Raw genomic sequence first — 21183 nt, 5'->3', positions numbered from 1 at the left:
TTCTTAAGACATTTTATGAAAAAAATTATTGTGGAACCTTTCAAGGGATATTATGTAATCTTTTGGAAAATGAAATTACTCTCAGCAAAAATTCAGCTGAAGTCACCAGTCCCGAGCAAAGATCTTTTTTTTTTTTGATTGGCACCTGAGCTAACAACTGTTGCCAATCTTCTTTTTTTTTCTTTCTGCTTTTTCTCCCCAAATCCACCCAGTACATAGTTGCATATTTTAGTTGTGGGTCCTTCTAGTTGTGGCATATGGGACACCACCTCAGCATGGCCTGATGAGCAGTGCCATGTCTGTGCCCAGGATCTGAACCGGAGAAACCCTGGGCCTCCGAATCGGAGCGTGTGAACCCAACCACTCAGCCACAGGACCTACCCCCCAAGCAAAAATCTTGATAGGCTTTTATTTAAAACAAACAACCAACAATGCTTAGTTGACTTTGCTATGAGGAGTCCCTCAGTTTTGTATCAAGAATTGAGTAGTTGGTAACCAAGGGTAAAATTTTAATATAGAATCCTTTGTTCTTTTTTCAGAAGTTTCACTTCCTCATCATGCTTAAAACATATAACTTTTCTTTATTATTTCTATTTTTTCCAGTGTCCCTACCACTTAAAGGCTGTTTCCTAGTAACATACTCATATCTTCTCCTATTTTCTCAAGTACTTGTAGTTATTTTATTTAATTTCTCCTATTTGGTGTTTTCCTTTGGTTTCTCGCAGCTGTGGTTCTCTCTCTTGGCTGTCTCCTGCATGCCCAGCGCCTCCCTACAGCTCCACATTGATGGATTCATACCTTAGAACCAATGCATTTCAATTTTCCACTTTCTATAAGTAAAGAAATGAATTCCTAAGGGTAATTTCAGGATCAAGAATACACTATAACTGTTTTGAAGCCATATTTATGCAGTACTGCTGGCTTTACATATATGTATGTGCAGCCTGAAGCTGGAATTATGGATGGCTTTACCTGCCACATTATCACAGTAGAAGAGATTAGTATGTGAAGATATAATGTTATATCAACACTGTAAAGAGATGAATGGTACAATAAGGATGTTGTCCTCTTTATACTGATGAGGCATTATTATTGGACATGCTGGCTGCATTTCAACTGTTACATATGGAAAAGGAACCAACATGTGCCTCTGTGATGTTTACGCTTATAAATTCATGCGAAATATGTCCAAGGTTCCAAATAAGATATGTCTTTGGTCCAAAGGTTTGGGTTATCCTTCTTTATTCTTATGAGCATTTTCTGTATTTTGGTTTGAGCTCATGCAAAAGCTATGTAATTCTCAAGTATTTGAAAGTTCCTAGGGGCTCTTAATATTTGATCTTCATAGTTTTGTAGTATATACAACAGAATTATAAGAGGCATACTCTTTTCTTGCTGTAAAACAGCTTAAGGAGTAAATATTTTTCTTAGTGAGGGATTAAGCAGGTACCTACAAAAGGTGACTCCTGTTCATAATCTAGAGAAGTCTGAGCAGTTTGCAAAGCTCAGTGAAGCTTGATACCTCAGAAGCCATCTCTTTACAAATAAGCTCCATATTTACCACCTCCTATATTGTCATAGTCTGTGCTGAAGTAGTCTTTCATTTACGTTATGAAATGTTTCTACGGTGATGAATCACACCTCAGCCCTTGGTTTGTAAACATATGTAGGAACCTTCTCTCTATGTAAATAGTTAGGAAGAGAAAAACTTTCAAAATTAGAATTTTTGATATGCCTAATACAGTAAAAGGAGAAACTAATCAAGACTATATTTGAAGTCAAACAGTTTTTGATAATATGTGCCTAGTGATGTATTTTATAATTTTAATGACCAACCAATTGGTATGTTTTATGAAAGCAGCCTCAACAAATAATTTCTCTATGGGTATAACATAAAAATAAGAAACATCTTACATTGTTCTACAAAGAAATTAAATGATAATGCTGGGAACCACTTGAAACGCTATCTTAGTTAGAAGAGTAAATAATGCTAATAACTTTTTGTGTAAGTAGTTCAGTTTATGGTGTTTGTTGTTTTCTTTTGCTTTTTAATGTCTGAGAAGAATAAAAAACTTATTTCTCAATTTCAGCACATAAAATGCAATCTTATTTAGAATTTCATACAGAAGATATTTTGGATGGTTCATTTTTATGTTTTCTAATTCTTATCTTTTCGTGGGTAAGTAACCATGTTAACTTAGAGTCAGAAAAAAAAACCAATAAAAATCAGCCCATTTTCCTTTTTAAAGTTCATCTGGTACCATTGTTGACTTATTTTCTTTCTTTCATCATTGTTGTTGAATAAAATTCCCTTGTATGACTGCCTATTGTGTATTTTGAATGGAGCTGTAATTTATATTCTATGAAGAAGGTCTTAAGAAACATGTTTTGTTCCTTTAAGTGTATGTTCAAGTTTGGGGGGGAATAGCAAACCAAAATCTTTTATTAAACAAAGAATGAAATGAACCAATTTAGTATAATTTTAGATATTGTTGTTCTGATACCATAATGAAGCTGAAAAAGGGTTTTTTAGTCTTCATATAATAGAACAATAATGTCCGTGTTAGCCTGGTCAAATGAGATGTAGCCAAAATAATCTGTTACAGTCTGATTCTCTCTGTTAAGGCTAGACTGACACATGCTAATAGAATTCTTGGGTCACTTTGGGCCTTGGAAGTAGGCATTCAACAAATATTTGTTGAATTTATGAGTGAGTAAGTGTAAGAATAAAATATAGTCATGCCCAGAAATAACATATGAACCCATTAGTTTGGGTAGAATCTTAGCGTCTTCATTATTATTACAATTAAATTTTGCTCGTTAAAACTTAAAAGAACAAAAATTAACTTGGACACAATTATTATCATTATCTTAAATTAAACAAAACAGTCACAGACAATTTAAATTTTCCAAATACATTTTCTCTAAAATTATTATTTCCTAAAATGTCCATTGTAGTTCTATATGTTGAGAAAACGTTGTCATACGAAGAGTTAAGTTGTAATCCACTTATTAGAAACGATTTGTATTGAATCATTTAGTAATCAGATGTGGGAGGTTGGAAAACCTTAGGCCCTTTTTTATTGCCCCTAATGAGAATGATATGATAGCTCTTGCACCAAATGTGAAAGGTGAAATGTCCCAGTGAGTTTTCCTAGTATGTTCCCAGATAATATTATGCTTCCACATTATGATAGTGTTGAGTAAAAGTTAGAATCATGAAATTGTGGAATTTTAGAGCTTGAATGAATATTTAAGGTTATCTAATCAAAATTCCCATTAATTTGTAACTGAGGAAACTGAGACTCATAAATTCAGTGATGGATCAAACCAACAAAATGAATGTTTTTAATTAAATAAGTTGGATTTAGAGCTTTAAGTAGCTAATGCTTTGCTTTCCAACTTGTCTTTTAGAAGATTTTATGTAAAATTGCTGTTCATTGTTAGGTTCCTGTGGCCTCTTTCTCCTTCATAGAACACTTATTTCACTGGATTTTAACAATTCTATCTGTCTCTCTCAATAGGATGAAAATGTCTGTGTGACAGAGGCCTTCTCTTACTCTGTTTTGTACTTTTGTATTCTCAGCTTTAATTACGATGACTGTTACAGAACAGTCCTTCCGATATTTGGAGAAAGAATTAATGTTCCACAGCAATAAGAGAAAAATTTTTAACATTCAAGTGATAAATCATGTATCTATTAAAATGTATGACTAACAAATACAAATATATGTTCCATTTTTCTCCCCACAGTCTCCAAACGTCCACAACTACCCCGATATGGAAGCTGTTCCCTTGTTGCTAAATAATGTGAAAGGGGAGCCCCCGGAGGACTCATTATCTGTAGATCACTTCCAAACACAAACTGAGCCAGTGGACTTGTCAATCAACAAAGCCAGGACATCCCCCACAGCCGTTTCATCCTCCCCAGTTTCCATGACAGCGTCTGCCTCCTCACCTTCTTCAACTTCAACCTCTTCATCGTCTTCTAGTCGTCCAGCCTCATCCCCAACTGTTATAACATCAGTATCTTCAGCATCATCCTCGTCAACAGTATTAACTCCAGGGCCCCTTGTTGCCTCTGCATCTGGTGTGGGAGGCCAGCAGTTTTTGCACATTATCCATCCTGTACCGCCTTCAAGTCCCATGAATTTACAGTCTAACAAACTGAGTCATGTTCACCGCATCCCCGTGGTGGTACAGTCGGTGCCTGTTGTCTACACAGCTGTGCGGTCACCTGGAAATGTGAACAACACTATTGTAGTGCCGCTTTTGGAGGATGGGAGAAGCCATGGCAAAGGTAAGGGACACAGGCGAAACCTTGATTTATTTCAGCACTAAAGGTAACTATTCTTTTATTCAGTGTGTAGACCCTAAATCACTACATCCAAAGAAGTTCTGTGCACAACATCACAGAGACACCAGCTGATTGCTATTGAGTAGAACACAGTTTAGTAGGAACCAACCTCATGTTTATATAGGTATATGAGTCAGTATTAGTCTGTATTTTTATGTATCAAGTCTTTAATGTCAGAATTCAGATATCTAAATTTGCAGAATAATGTTTACTTTCAAATACTCAGATGGGAAGGACAATCTGTAGTTAGTGTACCTGCTTGTAAAGTATAAATGCATAAATCCCTCATAGCAATGATCCATTGTGAGGTTTTTAAAAGTGAATCAGGATGTTTCTTCTTTCACTTGTTCAGACTGTAACTATTTGGATGACAATGATATAAAAGGCCATGAAGTTGTAGTGCTTGGAATCTGATCATTCACTTTTGAGTAACTTGTCAATTAAGTTGCCATTAAAATAATTTTAAAGTTAGGTGTTTTACTCGAAAGTCTCATGTAGCTTGAGTTCTTATCTTTGTATAAGTCTAAGTTATTATCATTTTAAATGACAGGATGATTCAGTATGATGGAAATATTTCAACATGCAATATTAATATTCCCTTCTAGGGTTTAGAAGGCAGGAAGATACTTTATTTTATGATGGTATTTAATAATACCTACTTACTTAATTACGTACGATAGTTATGCAGCTGATCATGAAGTTATTATCGAAGTTCTTTTTTCTCTTTCCTATTTTTACTAGAATGAATTATAATAGTATCATACTGTCAACTTTTTTCTTCCCTTCCCATGAATCTAAAAAAAAGTCACTCTCCTATGGAAATGTAAAATGCCTATGATCATTGATTTATTCCCTTTTAAGCTGAGTTCAATATGTGTATTTTGTCTTCAGAGCCTAGAAATGTTGATGGATTAAGACTTATGTTGTATTACTTTTTGCTTTGATACCATATTACTACTGAGGCCCATAATTAAAATATGATTGACGAATACATAAAACATTCTCATAAAATGCTAGTAAACGTGGTTGTTTTGGTTCTTGTATAATAAGGTAGGCTTCGATGCATAGGAATAACATCTGATTGTGAACTTAGAGAAATTTTTGCACACATACCCTATAAAATTGTGCATTCACCTTTGGCAAGTTATTGTTTTATCTGCATTGAGGTTCTTCACAGCGCATGAAATAAATTTCACCTTCCCAGTTTTACCAAGTGAAAATCTCATGACTTATTACAGTAATCAGAGATTTTAGACTGCAAACTTGAGATTCAGGCCCTCTGTGCTTACCTGACAACCTCTCTTTTGTGTGCTGTTAAGCAAAGGCCAGGAGCTCATTCCACCACCCTCTTCATGAGTAAGTAGAAGAGGGCGTAGGGAGGCTTTCATGGATTTTACTTGAGCTTAACCCTCTGATGTGACTGACACTTCTGATCGAGATGAGCTCGTTGATTTGAATAATAACAACGTGACTGAAGGCCACATCAAGTATTTATTTGCTTTTGTAATTTACAGATTGGCCTATACATTTTTTAAGAATTGGGAATTAACAAGTAGTAAAATTCAACCTTGCATATTACATTATTTTATATATGTGTGTATACCATAGAATCCAGTCTTCATATGATACCACTTAAGGGAAATGTTGCTTTTATTATGAAGTTGCTTGATAAGGATCTTAACATTGTTCATGACCTTTTCTTTTTTTTTTTTTTGCAATTTTTATGCACTATTGAAGGAAATGAAAGAGAGATCTCTTTTATTTTCCATTATCATTTTATAGGAGAGGGTTATTTCTATTTAAAGTCTATATTATATAATGTATACTGCTGAAATTTAATTCTCTAGAAAATATATCTCTGCAGAAGAACTTTGTTAAGACTTGTGCTGTATGTTTGTTAGTTTCATGCAATGTTTTTTACTCAGTAGTTTTCTCATCACAAGAATAAAAATTTAGGGGCTGACCTGGTGGCGCAGCGGTTAAGTGTGCATGTTCTGCTTTGGTGGCCTGGGGTTCACTGGTTCGGATCCCGGGTGCGGACATGGCACCACTTGGCAAGCCATGCTGTGGTAGGCATCCTACATATAAAAAGTAGAGGAAGATGGGCATGGATGTTAGCTCAGAGCCAGTGTTTCTCAGCAAAACGAGGAAGATTGGCAGTAGATGTTAGCTCAGGGCTAATCTTCCTTAAAAAAAAAAAAAAGAATAAAAATTTATATAATTGTAAACATGCTGGACTGTGATGTGGACATTAGGAGCATGAGATTGGGGATCAAGAATGGATGAGTTAGAATCCTAGTTCTCTCATTTATGGCTTTGGACTTGGGAAAGGTATTAATTTCACTAATCTTCATTTCCTTCACTGTTATGGTAATAAGAACATGATTTATCTTTGAAGATTATTGGGAAGATTAATTAAGAGCTTATGTGTCAATGTCTAGCATTGATCAATATCAATGTTTGCAATTATTTATCATTATTATCTTCCCCTAAAAATACCTGCAGCAACAATGTTCAGAAATGTTTTCTCTGTCTTGTGAAAACAGAAAGTTGGAGGGAAAAAAACTTACTGAATTTAAAAATGAAAAACTGCTCCCAAGAAGTTGGTATAGAATATGCTTGTCGGGGCCAGCCCGGTGGTGTGGTGATGAAGTTCATGCACTCCACTTCAGCAGCCCAGGTTCACCGGTTTGAATCCCAGGTGCAGACCTATGCACCGCCTTGCAAGCCATGCTGTGGTAGGAGTCCCACATATAAATAGAGGAAGATGGGCATGGATGTTAGCTCAGGGCCAATCTTCCTCAGCAAAAAGAGGAGGGTTGGCAGGGGATGTTAGCTCAGGGCTAATCTTCCTCAAAAAAAAGAAATGCTTCTCAAAGATGATACTATAACATATTATAAGGGATGAGAGTTTAATATGAGAAATTGTCTGGAAACATTCCATATTTTCTCTTTTTATTAGTCTATATTGTTTTTATAATCACCATATTCTACAAATATTGCTATAGCATTTTATGTTTTTTTTTGTTTAACTGATTAATTAGATGATGGTAAAAATGTCTACTGAAGGAGGGCTGCCTACCTCTCAGAATGAGTAGAGGAAAGGGCATTTCAGCAATGTCCAGGTCTTTATTTTGCAGATATCCAGTGGGCAGGGGGCCAGCAATGAAATGACTGAGTGATAAAGGGAGCCCCTGTTTTCATTCCCGCTTAGGACTTGTGTATCTGGTATGGATGAGCAAAAGAAAGGGCAGTAGTGGATTTGGATTTTCAAAATGCTACTGATAAAAATATAAAACTAACTCACATAAATGTAGATGACTATACTGGCTAATTACTATTAAAGTTGATATAACATATCTGGTCTCTGGTAGAGAAATAAATTACCTTATATGTCACATTACACCAAGAACTGTGAATGTACACATCCGTGTCTAAGATAAAGTGTCATGTGAATTGAGTCATTTGTCCATTCAAGTATTTATTGAGTATCTATCAGGCAACAGGCTATTTATTGGCACCGTGAATATAGTGTTGAACAAAACAGATGCTATTTCTGTCTCAGGGTGTTTATATTCTACTGGGAGATATTGACATTAAACAATTAACTGATAATTGTGGACAAACTTGGATTAAAACATAGACCAGCCATGGATTTGCCCAGGGGAGAGAATGTAGTTATAATTGCAGATAGAGAAAGTTGTACTTGAGAAAAGTGTTTTCATAGAAGGTGTTACATATGGTCAGAAGAAATGTTTTTACTGTACTGCTCTGAAGGAGATGGTTGGGGTTTGGGGATGTGGTAGAATGAAACGTCCACATGGGTGTGCCTGGCTAACAGCAGAGGATTGAGAAAGCTGTCTAAGGAGGATAGAAACTCAGCACATCCAAGTATTTAAAGAATTTTGATCTAAAGGAATGACAAGTTGTTAGCTAGCCCAGGGCACCGAGATATCTCAGTTGGGCCTTGAATGAAATACATGAGGTGAAGAAAAACAGCGTGATATTCTGGAAGGTACCATAAACAAACACACTAGAGCTATGAGAGAGAGGGTGTCTGAGAAAGTCTCCTGAGGAAGACATTTTTCCTCTTGATACCAGAAGGACAAGTAGCAGTTAGCCTCCAAAGTGGTCATGCTGAGAGGTGGAGGGCTGTGCATGGAGAGGGAACAGCCTATGGACTGATCTGGCCCCGCGTTTTGTTACTACGTAACCTGAGACCTGTTATTTATAAACAAGACCCTCAAGGGATTATTTGACCTCTGAAAGGAATTTCAGTCCAGCCTGGGGAAGTTTTTGGTAGATTTCTTAGGAGATTTTCATTGGGTTTTACAGATATTTAGTAGCAGAAAAGCATAGAGGGCCATAACAAATTATAAGCAAAGTTGTTCTTGGTTCGTTGTGGCCTTGATGGAAGAGTGGGTGTGTTTAGGATTCTTTTTCCTTCCTTCTGATCCTGCTAGTGAGGTAAGAGAAAGAATGTTAAAGGGAATGCACGAGAAGAAGGTGTTTCATGGAAGGAGTCATCAGTTGTAGCAAAAGCTGCTTAAGGGGCCAAATAAAATAAGGACTGAGCATTTGGCAAGAGAGTAGAGGTCATTGGTGACACTGACAGTGTCTCAGTGGAGTGATAGGGATAAAGGACTTACTGAAGTGAGTTTGTGTTCACATGAGGGGTGAGGGAGAGGAGACGAAGCCAAGACAGCTCTTAGGAGGAGTTTTGCTGGAAAGAGTTGTAGAGAAATGGAATGATAGCTGGAGAGGCTTTTAAGCTCTCAAGGGAGGGATTTTAAAAGAGAGAGATAATACAGCATATTTGTATTCTGTCAAGAATAATCCAGTAGATAGTTGAAAATGGATAATTCTAGAAAGGAAGAATTATAGAAGCAAAGTCCTTAATTGCATGTTAGCTGCTTATATTATACTGTGGAAGTAACCTGCATCTCGCAGTAATTAACCCAAATTCTGAAGTCAATTTATTAGATTGACAAAATACTTAGGAAAAAAGATATGTAGTGGAAAATGAAAGGAAGTGCAAACATAGAAGATAGTGATCTAAGATAGACAATGAAAAGCAAAAAATAAAAGTTCAGTAAAATTTGAGTTCCATTGAGAATTGTAAGAACAATACTAGAATTAATATAAAGATAAGATCAAACATTTCTCATTCATCACCTAGTGGAATGTACAGAATAATTCAAAACAAAAGATGAGCCCAGTATAATTTGTATATTTGTGGTTTAAAGACATTTTTTACATTGGAGTATTAAAATAGATATTGCATTTTAGAAATTCAAAATACTTAAGGGGCAATACCAAGTCTGTGAAAATCCAACTAAAGAGCTAAAAAAAAATAGACTTATCTCCTCCCTCCCATACCTGAGCTGATTCTTTCTCCATGTACCTGATGGAACAAGTAATATCACGTTGATGCCCAGGAATGAGGCTCCAGCTAGGGCGTATTTGATCGATGGCTTTAGACTGAAAAGCCCAGGGCAGCCAGGTGGGCTTTTCACTGTTGCCCTGTTTTCTTCCCTGACCACTATCCCATTCTTCTTTATTAGTTTATATAGGTGGTCTGTTATTTCTCCCACCTTTCTCTGTTATTGTCTTCTCCTTAGTCACCCAAACCCGTCAAATGTCCACATGACTGCAATAAAACAGATTGCCTAGAGGAAAGAGTTCAGCTCCAGTTTCTTATGCCTCCACATTTTATTTCATTAAAATACATCCCAGCAGCCCAGTCCACCAGAATTTTAGAAAACATATTTATTGCATTAGGACTTTGTTGTAGGGGTCATTTTTGAAGTAACTTATTATAGGTCATAAGTGCATTATTCCTGACTTAAAACGTATATGCGATTAGATCTTTAAGCAGAAAGTGGTTTTTCCCCCAAATATCTTATTAGACCATGTTGATACTCCTTTTAAGATACCAACCCCACTTGGGCGCGTGATTTCTTCGGTCATCTCCTTTGAAAGTGTTGTTTTTTAAATATATTTAGATGAAGTGAAGAATCTTCCAAAAATATACCTTATTTTTGTAGTACTCATCCAGGAGTTTCAAAGGGATGTGGCCATGGGCAACTCTGAAATACTCACACCCCATTTTCTTCCTGCAGGCTGTTGCTTTTCTCAGCAGCCTACAGGAAGAAGCCACAAGTGTATTTTTAGTCCTGTGCCATTTATATTTGTGAAAGGAAATATGGTCATCGCAGTGATTGCTGCAAAGCTGGTTGGAGGTTATGACTGTAGCTCCTGACCATTGAATGCAACTGTAGTTTTGCTCCCATGAAAGTCCCCATTTCACATGTCTTTGTTTCATCAATTTTCTTCTGCTGTCAGCTCTCTCACTTGTTGATGTTAATGGTGTTTTCTTTCAGACCATGGTTCATTTTGTCACAGAGTTGCTTCTTCTGTCTACCCTACACATGACCGTCCTCTTTTAGTTCACCATTCAGTGGAATCCTGGTGTCATCTGTCCATATGACCAGAATAGTCCGGGGCAGCTGACCTGTGCTTGTGTGTACGGTTGTCTTTGCTTCTTGAGTGCATGAACTACCACAGCTTCCTTTGGTAAATTTATTCTCCTGCTTATGTTTAAGAATGATAGCTACTAGGTATAGATTCATATTTTAATTCTGAATTTGATTTTTATTGACAAACCATCTAGTTACTTATGTTCTTTAATTAATTTTTTTAATGTTGCTTATTGGGAAACGGGACTGGAGTGTTGCTGACTTGTGGCTCCTTATTCTTAAATAGAGACTTGGATAGGACTTGAGTGTTTCAATACTGTCCTTATAAAACAAAGACAGGAACTTGTTAAATAGTGAGAAAGGCAGTCAGCCAATATTTAAGAAAAGTTGAATTTTTGGATAATAGGAGTTCAGAAGACTTTATTTTATACAGATTCATTGGTCATTTGTTTGCTTTTACTGGATTTTCAACATGGAGAGAAACTTATCCGTATTTTTTCACTTGGGCATGTGCAAGAGGTTGAATAGATTCTATCAAAAAATTGGCTTCTTATCTTCTTATGTATCTGAAATACCTACAGTCTGTCAGTTCCTCTGCTTTATCTGGCATTGACTGGGTTACTTCTGAGATTTGATGGTAGTAACTGGCTCACAGAGGAGACATTGTCCATATTGTTCTAAGAGAATTAGCAGAAAACTCTAGGTAAGCTCCTTGTAAAGTGTAAAATGTCAGGAGTGAGTTTGATTGGCCTTCCCACCTCCCACAGTTAAATAGTAAATGAAGGTACAAAGGGAAAAAGAAAAGGAGAAAGTATGGACACCAGAGGGATTTCATGTTAAGAGAGAGATGACACTTCAGAGGTAGATGTTACTTAAGGAAGTAAAGACGTAAACAAGAGAGAGATCCATTTATTAGATAATGTAGCTAAAGCAAGGGGTTAACAAAGTGAACTTTGTGTTCATTCTGTTGTGATGTGATAACTACCACGCCATCTTAATTTGTTAGGACAAGTTTCTCCTATAATAGAAGGACCTAATTTATATTTGATTAAGTGTATGCTTAAATGTGATATTTTACTAATATAATATTCTGTTGTCTCTACATTCATTTTTCACCACACCTGAAAAGTTTTCTGTACTGATATTTAAATCATTGAACATTACATACTGGATTTTGAAATGTATCTTTCATTTTCTTTGTGGTTTAATTTTTAAAAAGCAAATTTTTTCTTTCCTGAGAAATATAAAATTATATATGTAATGAAAAATATATTTCCTGCTTAAATGTAAGGCTTCTAATTTCAAGTAGTAGGGGTGCTATTATGCTACAAGGAAATTCTTATTTTACATATTAGATTGCAGGTATTTATAGAATATTTTGATGATATTTGGATGTTTATAATACTCATTGCAAGAAACTTCCAGAGATATCTATTTATCTGTCTGTATACACATACATATGTATATATATATTTAGCAAATGAGCATTTTTCCGAGTGTCTCTTAAGACCTATAGGAACAAATGAAAGAAGGAAGAATATAAGATCCAAGAGGGAAACTTGGTCTTAGAATCTTTGCCAGCACTGTGTTAAGTTGGCTTTTTAATTATTTACAGCTCTCTGGATGTGGTTTCTGTTCCTTATTTTTTCTTATTCCCTTAGTAATTCTTCTTGTGTTCCAAACTATGTCACTATTTTCTCAGCTTTTTCTCTCTACCTATTTTCCATTGTTAATGAATAATTTGATTAACTGGTATTCTGCTTTGTGTTCTTTAGAAAAGAATAAGTTGATATTTGCCTTTCTATCTACTAAATAAAAGAAGAGCTACCAATTTACAGAGTAATGATCACATATTCCATTTTCCTCTAGCCACCTGTATGTGGGTGACATGCCACTCTGATCACTGGCCAACTGTATGTGTTTTTCATGACCAGGTGACTTCACCATCTTTTTCTTTCTATTCGTTAGTTCATTTATTCAACAGTTATTTTATGGATTGATTATATGGCCAGGAATGTCCCCTACTCCCAGCTATGGCAATTTTTAAAATAACTTCTCTTAAAAGCCAGCTTTAGTTTACAGTACACTGAAACAGTATTGTTCACACTGCAGATCATTTTTCTGTTGATGAATCTTGAAATAAATTTAGTAGCTCATAATCATCAGTTTTAAAGAAATTAAATAGAATGGAGTAAATTAAAAAAATATTTGAGAGTATCCCTCAAATAAGTATTATATCATGAAACTTTTGTTCAGTAACCTATTTATTTATGTACCTGCAGATGTGGTAACTGTGTGTGTGTGTGTGCGTGTGTACTGAGTCATGTTGAAATGTATGTATTTGTTACTGTGGTTCCTGTCCAAAAGGTTTGAAAAAGACCGTAATGGAGTTCTCTCATCTTCACCTCAGCTCCTTTCCATACCTCATTCTCCAAGTACCCTCTTTGGTTTCACCTTTTTTTCTCTGCCCTCTCACTCTCCATCTTACCTCCATTTCTCTGCTTCTCCCTCCTCCCAGTTGTCCTTCTCTATCTCCCTCCACCCCTCACCACTCTACCTTTTTCTGAATCTTGATTCTTCTTTCTCTTCTGTATCTCATCAAATCACCAATCCTAGAAGTGATGCCTTGTGGAACTAAGAGACCTGCATTGAAAAGGGCAGTCTTTGTACTGCCATCTAGTGGTAGAATTTTAAAACAATGAAAGTCAGAGAAACTCTATAGTCTAGTTATATATTCTATGATTGCTCCCAGATTTTCCCACCTAGCCTGAGGTTGTAAGGTACTGTGGTGAATTTTTTTTTTTTTTTTTTTTTTTTTGCTGAGGAAGATTTTCCCTGAGCTACCATCTGTGCCAATCTTCCTCTTTTCATTTGGGGAAGAGTTGCCCTGAGCTAACATCCATGCCAGTCTTCCTTTATTTTCTATGTGGGTCATGCCAGTCTTCCTCTATTTTGTATGTGGGTTGCTGCCATAGCATGGCCACTGACTAGTGGTGTAGGTCTGTGCCCAGGAACCAAACCTGGGCTGCCAAAGTGGAGCATGCTGAACTTAACCACTAGGCCATGGGGCTAGCCCCAATTGTGCCCTTTTGAAGTAAAACTTGAACCTGAATTTGAAACCTAACTTATCTACTTTGTTTTTAGAGATCTAGTATCTTTTTAAGAAAGGACTGTACTTAACTTGGACCAAAAAGAAAAAACATAACTTCTATCTACTTGTGTCCTACTTCCTGTCCTGTATGTTTGTATGTTGCTTCTCTTTAGTGGGAATAAAATGCTACTTTCTGTGTATCTGCGCTTAGTTGTTTTTTTTTTTTTTTGAATGATGGATTATGTTTGTTGGATAAATGGAAGCATATATATGTCAACTTGTGTGCTATTATGTTTTGTTGAATGTCATAGAGAAAAAATAATAGGTAAATGGAGAATTATGTGTTAGAACAATGAAAACTCAGGAAGACAGAGAATTTGGTGAAACTGGGATAACTGGGAGTGGCCCTTGGAGAATTCATCAAAGGAACTGCCTTCTCAGTAGCTGGGGGTGAAGGAGAAGTTGTGTAGAAACAGGGTAGAATTAGGAAGATAACCTCATGGCAAATGGGTTTCTCAGTTTCCTGGGGGAGAGAAAGACCTAGTGGGACTTGGGTGACCTACAATAAGAAGAAGCTCCCCTGTTGACAAAAGCTGTAGTTGTTTATATGTTTATTGTTTTACATATGTCTATATAAACATATGTTTATACGTGGTATGTATTGTTATAAATGTTCACTTCCAAGAATAAAATAGGGTTGAGCTTTCCCAAAATCCATCTAAGCCTCATTAGCTAATATTTCCCTAACACATTGCATTGTGCCTGACACTAGTAAATGCTCAATAAATATTTATTGATTGAAGAGATGAATAAACGGATGAATGAATGAATGTATCCTGCTGTAGGTACCATGTTTTGTATGAGATGCTTAGGAATGCTGTGGCCAGTGTTGGTCTATAGTCCTAAACTCTAACCATAAAAGGATCCTTCCTTTTTATGGTAAAGGAGACAAAACAGCAACATAAAATGATAACCAGCAGGGAGTCTCACATCCTCACAGTCTGGCTCCTGAAACCCCGCCACTCCCATCTATTGCCATTCCACCAAATATGTCTTCTATCCCAGCCACCATTTCCGTGGCTTTTCATAATGACAACTCTGCCTTTATCCCTGTGGTTTCCTTTTCCTGGAAGGCTTTTTCTTTCTGTGGCAATAGATGTGGTTCAAATGCTTTCTTTTGTCGAAAGATACATACCAAATTGTAAGCAATTTATTTCATGTATATATGAAATTTTATATATAAATATATATATAAAATATCTTGGCTCAATATATTTGACTCAAATATATTATAACATATAGTTGTATTATATTATAATGATCTCTATATTATTGCCTTACTGCTTTATCTAATGTCTGATACATAATAAATAGTAAATGTCTGCAGAATGAATGAATACCATTCCCAAAGCTGTTACTATTTTATGTCAATGGGCCATCAGTTATTCCAGGGTGTTCTTGGGTATGTTGTTTCTGCTGTTTCCCAAGTTTGTTTTATTTCATAGTACTTCATATTAAAGAATGATATTTGGTGGCACATTATAACTGCTTGATATGGTTCAGGTTTTACTAGCTTCTGGAGTCAAACCCCTGTGAGTGAGACATATTCTTATGGCTTCAAAACAGTCTAAATGAAAAGATACTGCTGTATGAAAATTAGAGTTGGTTCTTGTGTATTCTTTACTCTCAGGTAAAATATTTTACCTGTGAAACTAGGGTAAATAATGACTTTGATTGGATCCAGGCAATTAATAGAGTCGGCTGGGTTCCTTATATAGTAGTAACTCCAATTTCACTTCTCAGTCAGGGTGAAGCAAATTATACCTCCTACCCCACTGCGGTTAACTGCGTCAGCATCATAGTCCCATAAAATCTCAATAAAATCTGAAAACTGTGGAGTATGGATAATCCTACTATAAATTGTAATAAAAATTACCCCTCCAGACTCTATATTCTCTCCATTAAGTTCATAGACACTGTCTCTTTGTACATAAAATTTTATGAAATAAATCGACCAGTTCTCCTGTCCTTACCAGATAGCAAGCTGTTTTGATTTAAAAGCTGATAACAGTACAATCAGTTTTTGGTGTTTGCAGTGCATTTTAAAAACATAAATTTCATCTAACGAACCTTAAGTAGAAGGAAAATGCAACTTTTATTTGCACTATGCAGTGAATGTGTCTTTGTGAGAAAGAATAAATGACATATTTACCGTGGTGGGGCCATTTGTTGTAGCCATAAAACAAAGATTTGGTTTCCTTCCAGAGATCTCTAATCTTAAAGGTATATTAAGCAAACCTAAGCACAAATCGAAAGGAGCTCTGTCTGAATTGTGTCGAATCTTCTGTATTTAGAAGGAATTGTCAACTTGGTGATTGCAGTTTTTTCTCTTCTGTGCTAACTCCAAGGGCTCCCTAATCATCTCTGGTGTTGCCTTTGTCAGGAGTGGGTGTTTTAAATCAGTCCTCTGTAAAAACAGAGCCCTTTAAAACAGAGGAAACCTTCTAGAGACCTAGATTGTAAATCTCCAGAGAACATGAATTAGACTCTGGAGCGAGTCATAGGTTATAATGAAGGTACAGTAGGTGGCATTTGAGGTGAAAGTTAAAGAAGCATACGATTTTGCTACTCAGAGTAGGGGAAAGTATTGGAGTGAACAATGAGGGCAGAGAGTGGAGGCACATAAAGGATGAAGAGTAGTGTAGTTTCACTGAATTCTAGGCTGTAATGCTCTCACACACACACGTTGCATAGGATATGAAATATTTATTGCATGCATGATATAAACTATGAATTACTTATAGAAGAGCATCTGAGATTCTCCTTCTGTGAAAGAGAAAGCCTTTTAACTCTTAGTTTAGATATACTTCTTACATTCTTTGTGAACACGATTTTCCAGCTGTGCATAGAGAGAAATTAATGGAAAAAAATTGCGGAAGAGAAATAGCTGAGAGGAATGTTTCTCAGTTTTTACTTTTTTTTTTTTATTAATGTTATGATAGATTACAACCTTGTGAGATTTCAGTTGTACATTTTTGTTAGTCATGTTGTGGGTACACCACTTCCCCCTTTGTGCCCTCCCCCCACCCCCCCTTTTCCCTGGTAACCACCGATCAGATCTCCTTATCAATATACTAACTTCCACCTATGAGTGGAGTCATATAGAGTTCGTCTTTCTCTGAGTGGCTTATTTCGCTTAACATAATACCCTCGTCTCAGTTTTTACTTTTATAATTCGAGTCCCCTAAAATGTTGTCTTAATAGATTTTTTATGTATTCCCAATAGCCACAAACATTTTATAGCATTTCATTTTCTGTAGTTTTCTGTAGTAAAAAAAAATAGATCTACTGATTTTGCATTACCTGTCTACAGATGCTTGATACCCGCTGAGGTTCTCATGTGCCAACCCCCCTGCCAGAATAGGAAACTCCCTTTATCTCTAGGTACACTAAGGGTAACATGTGGCAGCCAACAAAGAAGGTGCCGAAATTATTATTAAAATAACTTGAAAAATCACAGCAAGATCTTTCGAGCTGAAATAGGTTTACAACAGCTCTTCAGTCCTTGGAGGTAATACTTTATTACAGCATAATAATTGCTTTTGAAATAATGACCATTAGTAATGAAAGAAAGGTTAAATTATGGTCAATCTATTTGAACTAGGCAACAAAGTATATAATAAATCTCATAAAGATATTTACTAAAAATCATTTAAATAATTCACCTTTCTTGAATGCCTGCATGTTCTTTGTGCTTGACATATGTCATCTTTAAGTTTTACAATAACCAATGTCTAGCTATTTTTGCCAGTCTTTTACAGAAAAGAAAACTGATACTCATGTAATTTCCTCTACTCCTTGTAAAGTCACAGCTTATTAGTGGTAGAGCTTTGAGTAAAATCAAAACATTTTGTCATTTTGCCATACTTGGCCTTAATACTTAAAAAGGTGTGCCTTAGTTATCTAGAGAATTTGTCAATATTAAATAGCCCAGTTCCATATTTCCTAAAATTAGGTACATTATATTTTTTAATTATTTCGGTTTTTGTCAGAGTTTAAAATTTGTTATGTATGAAATCTACTGCATATATAAAATCAAGTATATATGCATATAAATTGCGTGAAGCAATTCCATGTTGCTAAATATTGGCATTGTGGTACCATATTATGTATTTCCATTTCTCCAGCATCTTGCAGCATTAAAAACAAGCCTCAAGTTATAGGTTAACATTTCTAGGTGTAGGGAAATTTTGTCAAAGTGTGGTTCACTGAGTTTCAGAGATTGACGTCTGTGTCATTTTTAGACATATCTGGTCTCTGCCTGGAGCTCTCTTGAGCAGGGAATTGGTTCGACAGACAGACATGCCTATTATATCTTGCCTCATTGTGGTAGTAGTTATTTTCTGAAAAGCACAAGGGGAAACTACAAAATAAAAATACAGCCAGCATTTATTATTACTGTTGTAATTCTATTTACTTTTCTTAGATTAATGAGTTCAATAAAATTCTTAGCACTATCCAATAGCTAATAATCATTATAACATTGCAATTTTAGAATTATCCCAGTTTATATGGCAGATGTTCAGAAATGCCTTCTTCAAAATCAGGACATAAATTGCATAAAATGTGTTTGGTTACATAGAATAGCTTCAAAGTCTCATATAGTATCTTTTTAATGTTTTTTAGTTCTTTTACTATTTTAATTAAGTTTATCAAAGAATAAAATGCTTTATGCTGTCCGAAATTGATTGGTATCATGATATGTGTTAGCGAGTATTTTTCAACACATTCTCAAAGTCCTGGTTATACTGGAACATGATCCATTTATCATCTAACAAATGAGCCCTAACTGGTGATGCTCTGCTTAGTGGCATTATTGTGCCCCTTGGTATAATCTACAGTAATCAAGGTAGTAAACCTCCAATTATGTGTTTTATTATTGCATTATCCACCTTGCACAACTAGGACAGCTGTTAACAGGCCCATTTCTTCCCTTCCTTAGCTAATTGTGATCATTTTTTATGTTAATCACCAAAATATGTCTCTCTTACTTAAGAGTAAACCTCCTTTCAACTATAACTTAAACTAGTTTTAACTCTATAATTTTCTATGATCTGATCTAAGTGGAAATGTGCAGTGTTTTCCGTGTACAAGTCTAAGTAGGCCACTGAATTGTTTTAGCTATTTTTTGGTGTTGTGCTCTGTATTTTTAATTACAACAAGCATTGAGAATAAAATCGTCCTTCATAACAGCAAGAGTAACCCACCACAGACTTGGGACTCTACTCGTTATCCTTATTTATTCCATACCTTATTCCAGAGAGGATAGAAGAAATATCAGCCATATTATTACTAATCAGTCAGTGGGTAGTTTATTTTGAGAGGTCTTGCATATTTGTAAGGTACAGGATGCAGTAGCCATCTCATATCTGGGCATGTTAGAATATACTCAAAGAAGAGCTGGGAACTGTACCTTAAATTTTATGCACGTATATATAAATATAAATACACACACATGAATACATACAGAGACATATAATGTATATATATATATTTATATTAAAAAAATGATACTACCTAGGAACTGTTGTACTTTATAAGCTAAATGAAATTAGTTGACATGTTATAAAATTCTTGAATTTTATTCCCTGTGTTGTACCATTTAAATGGTGAAAAAAAAGTCTTCATATTTGTTATTTAAATAAATATGATAACTACAGCACCCATTTATTTTCTTTCTTGCTTTCTTATTCTTTTATCAAAACTAAATAATATTTGGGGCTGGCCCTGTGGCCTAGCGGTTAAGTTCCACGTGCTCCACTTCGACAGCCCAGGTTCAGTTCCTGGGTGTGACCTACACGACTCGTTGGTAGCCATGCTGTGGTGGCGACCCACATACAAAATAGAAGACGGGCGCAGATGTTAGCTCAGGGCAAATCTTCCTCAAGCAAAAAGAGGAAGATTGGCAACATTTGTTAGCTCAGTGTGAATCTTCCTTAGCAAAAAAATAAATAAAATTCGAACTGCCAGATTAAAATATTAAGAAATTTTTTTTAAAGTATCTGATTTCTATTTTTTTAACCTTTCCCCATCCCAGGAATTGTCCTGTATATCCCTTCCTATTCACTTATTTGATTAATGCACATTTGTGGTTCAGTCACATGTACAGTGCACAATGCACAGATAATGCCCACAGGAAGCTTATAGTCCGGTGAATAAAGGAGACGAAACAATGATAGTGAGAAGAGTTCTGTAATGTAGATAAGTGTAGACCCATAGAGGATCACAAAGGAAGGAGCACTAAGCTTGGTGGTCGGGAGGGTGTGGTTCAGATGACTTCAGGAGAAGGGTGTTTCTCAGAGAAAAAAGGCAATTTTAAAGCAAGATACAATGTCCTGGAAATATGAAAGAGCATAGTACATCCTGGTAGATGGGTAGATTATGTAGGTTGGTATGATTCAAATGAAGGGTGTTTATAAGAAATGGAAATGAGGCTGCAGGGATATTCATGGATCTGGTTATCATAGGCCTTGTGTGCCAAGTTAAGGAGTCTATATTTACTGAATGCTACAGGGAGACACAGAAAGCCTGTAAGTAGGTGGGAATAACGTGGTAACATTCAGATTTGTGGATGAAGGATTAAATGTAGTGAAACTAGAGGAGGGGAGGAAAGTTAGGAGCCTACTTTAGGAAGCCAGGTGGGAATTCCTCAAGGCCTGTGCAGAGGCAGTATGAATGGAAATCCAATGGACAGAACTTATTGCCCAATTGGATGTCATGGATGAAGGTAAAAATAAATCTAGGATAATTCCCAGGTTCTTTTTTTGGCAACCAGAACATGTTGAGAAACTTCAATGGAAGAATATGAATTCAAAGATCATCCTGAGGATTTTACCTAGAAAATAACACAAAATGGAAAAGCTGACAAAAACATGAAAGAAAGATTGAGACATGAATTGAAGTGTTCCAAAATTTATCTAAAAGGACTTCTATAAAATAACAATAGATAGAATGCAGTGTTCAGAGAAATATCTGGAAATTTGGAGGAATTAAGGGAAGTCATGAATCTTAGAGTATAAACAAATAAGTAAAAATAAATTTACATCAAGACACATAGCAGTGAAGTTGTCAAGCATGAGTCATAAAGAAGATCTCAAAGACTTATCTACAAAGGAATTAAAGAATGGCAAAGACTACAGCAACAATGAATGCCAGAAAGCAACGCAGTAGTCTCTTCAAAGGGCTGAGGAATCCTA

At 35.8% G+C, this 21183-nt stretch overlaps 1 protein-coding gene across 5 annotated transcripts in view; it reads left to right on the top strand.

Moving 5' to 3' along the window:
• The window catches only part of KLF12 (KLF transcription factor 12), a 418145-nt gene that overhangs the window by 276481 nt on the left and 120481 nt on the right, over positions 1–21183 (top strand). For all 5 annotated transcript variants that reach the window (XM_044779861.2, XM_044779864.2, XM_070519950.1 and 2 more), the window contains one exon: positions 3754–4300. In XM_044779861.2, the coding sequence (XP_044635796.1) occupies positions 3754–4300 (547 nt within the window). The remainder of the gene's footprint in view (positions 1–3753; positions 4301–21183) is intronic.

The sequence above is a fragment of the Equus asinus genome, chromosome 11 (assembly GCF_041296235.1).
Source record: "Equus asinus isolate D_3611 breed Donkey chromosome 11, EquAss-T2T_v2, whole genome shotgun sequence".
NCBI lineage: Eukaryota > Metazoa > Chordata > Mammalia > Perissodactyla > Equidae > Equus > Equus asinus.
This window is presented reverse-complemented; position numbering and strand designations above follow the sequence as displayed.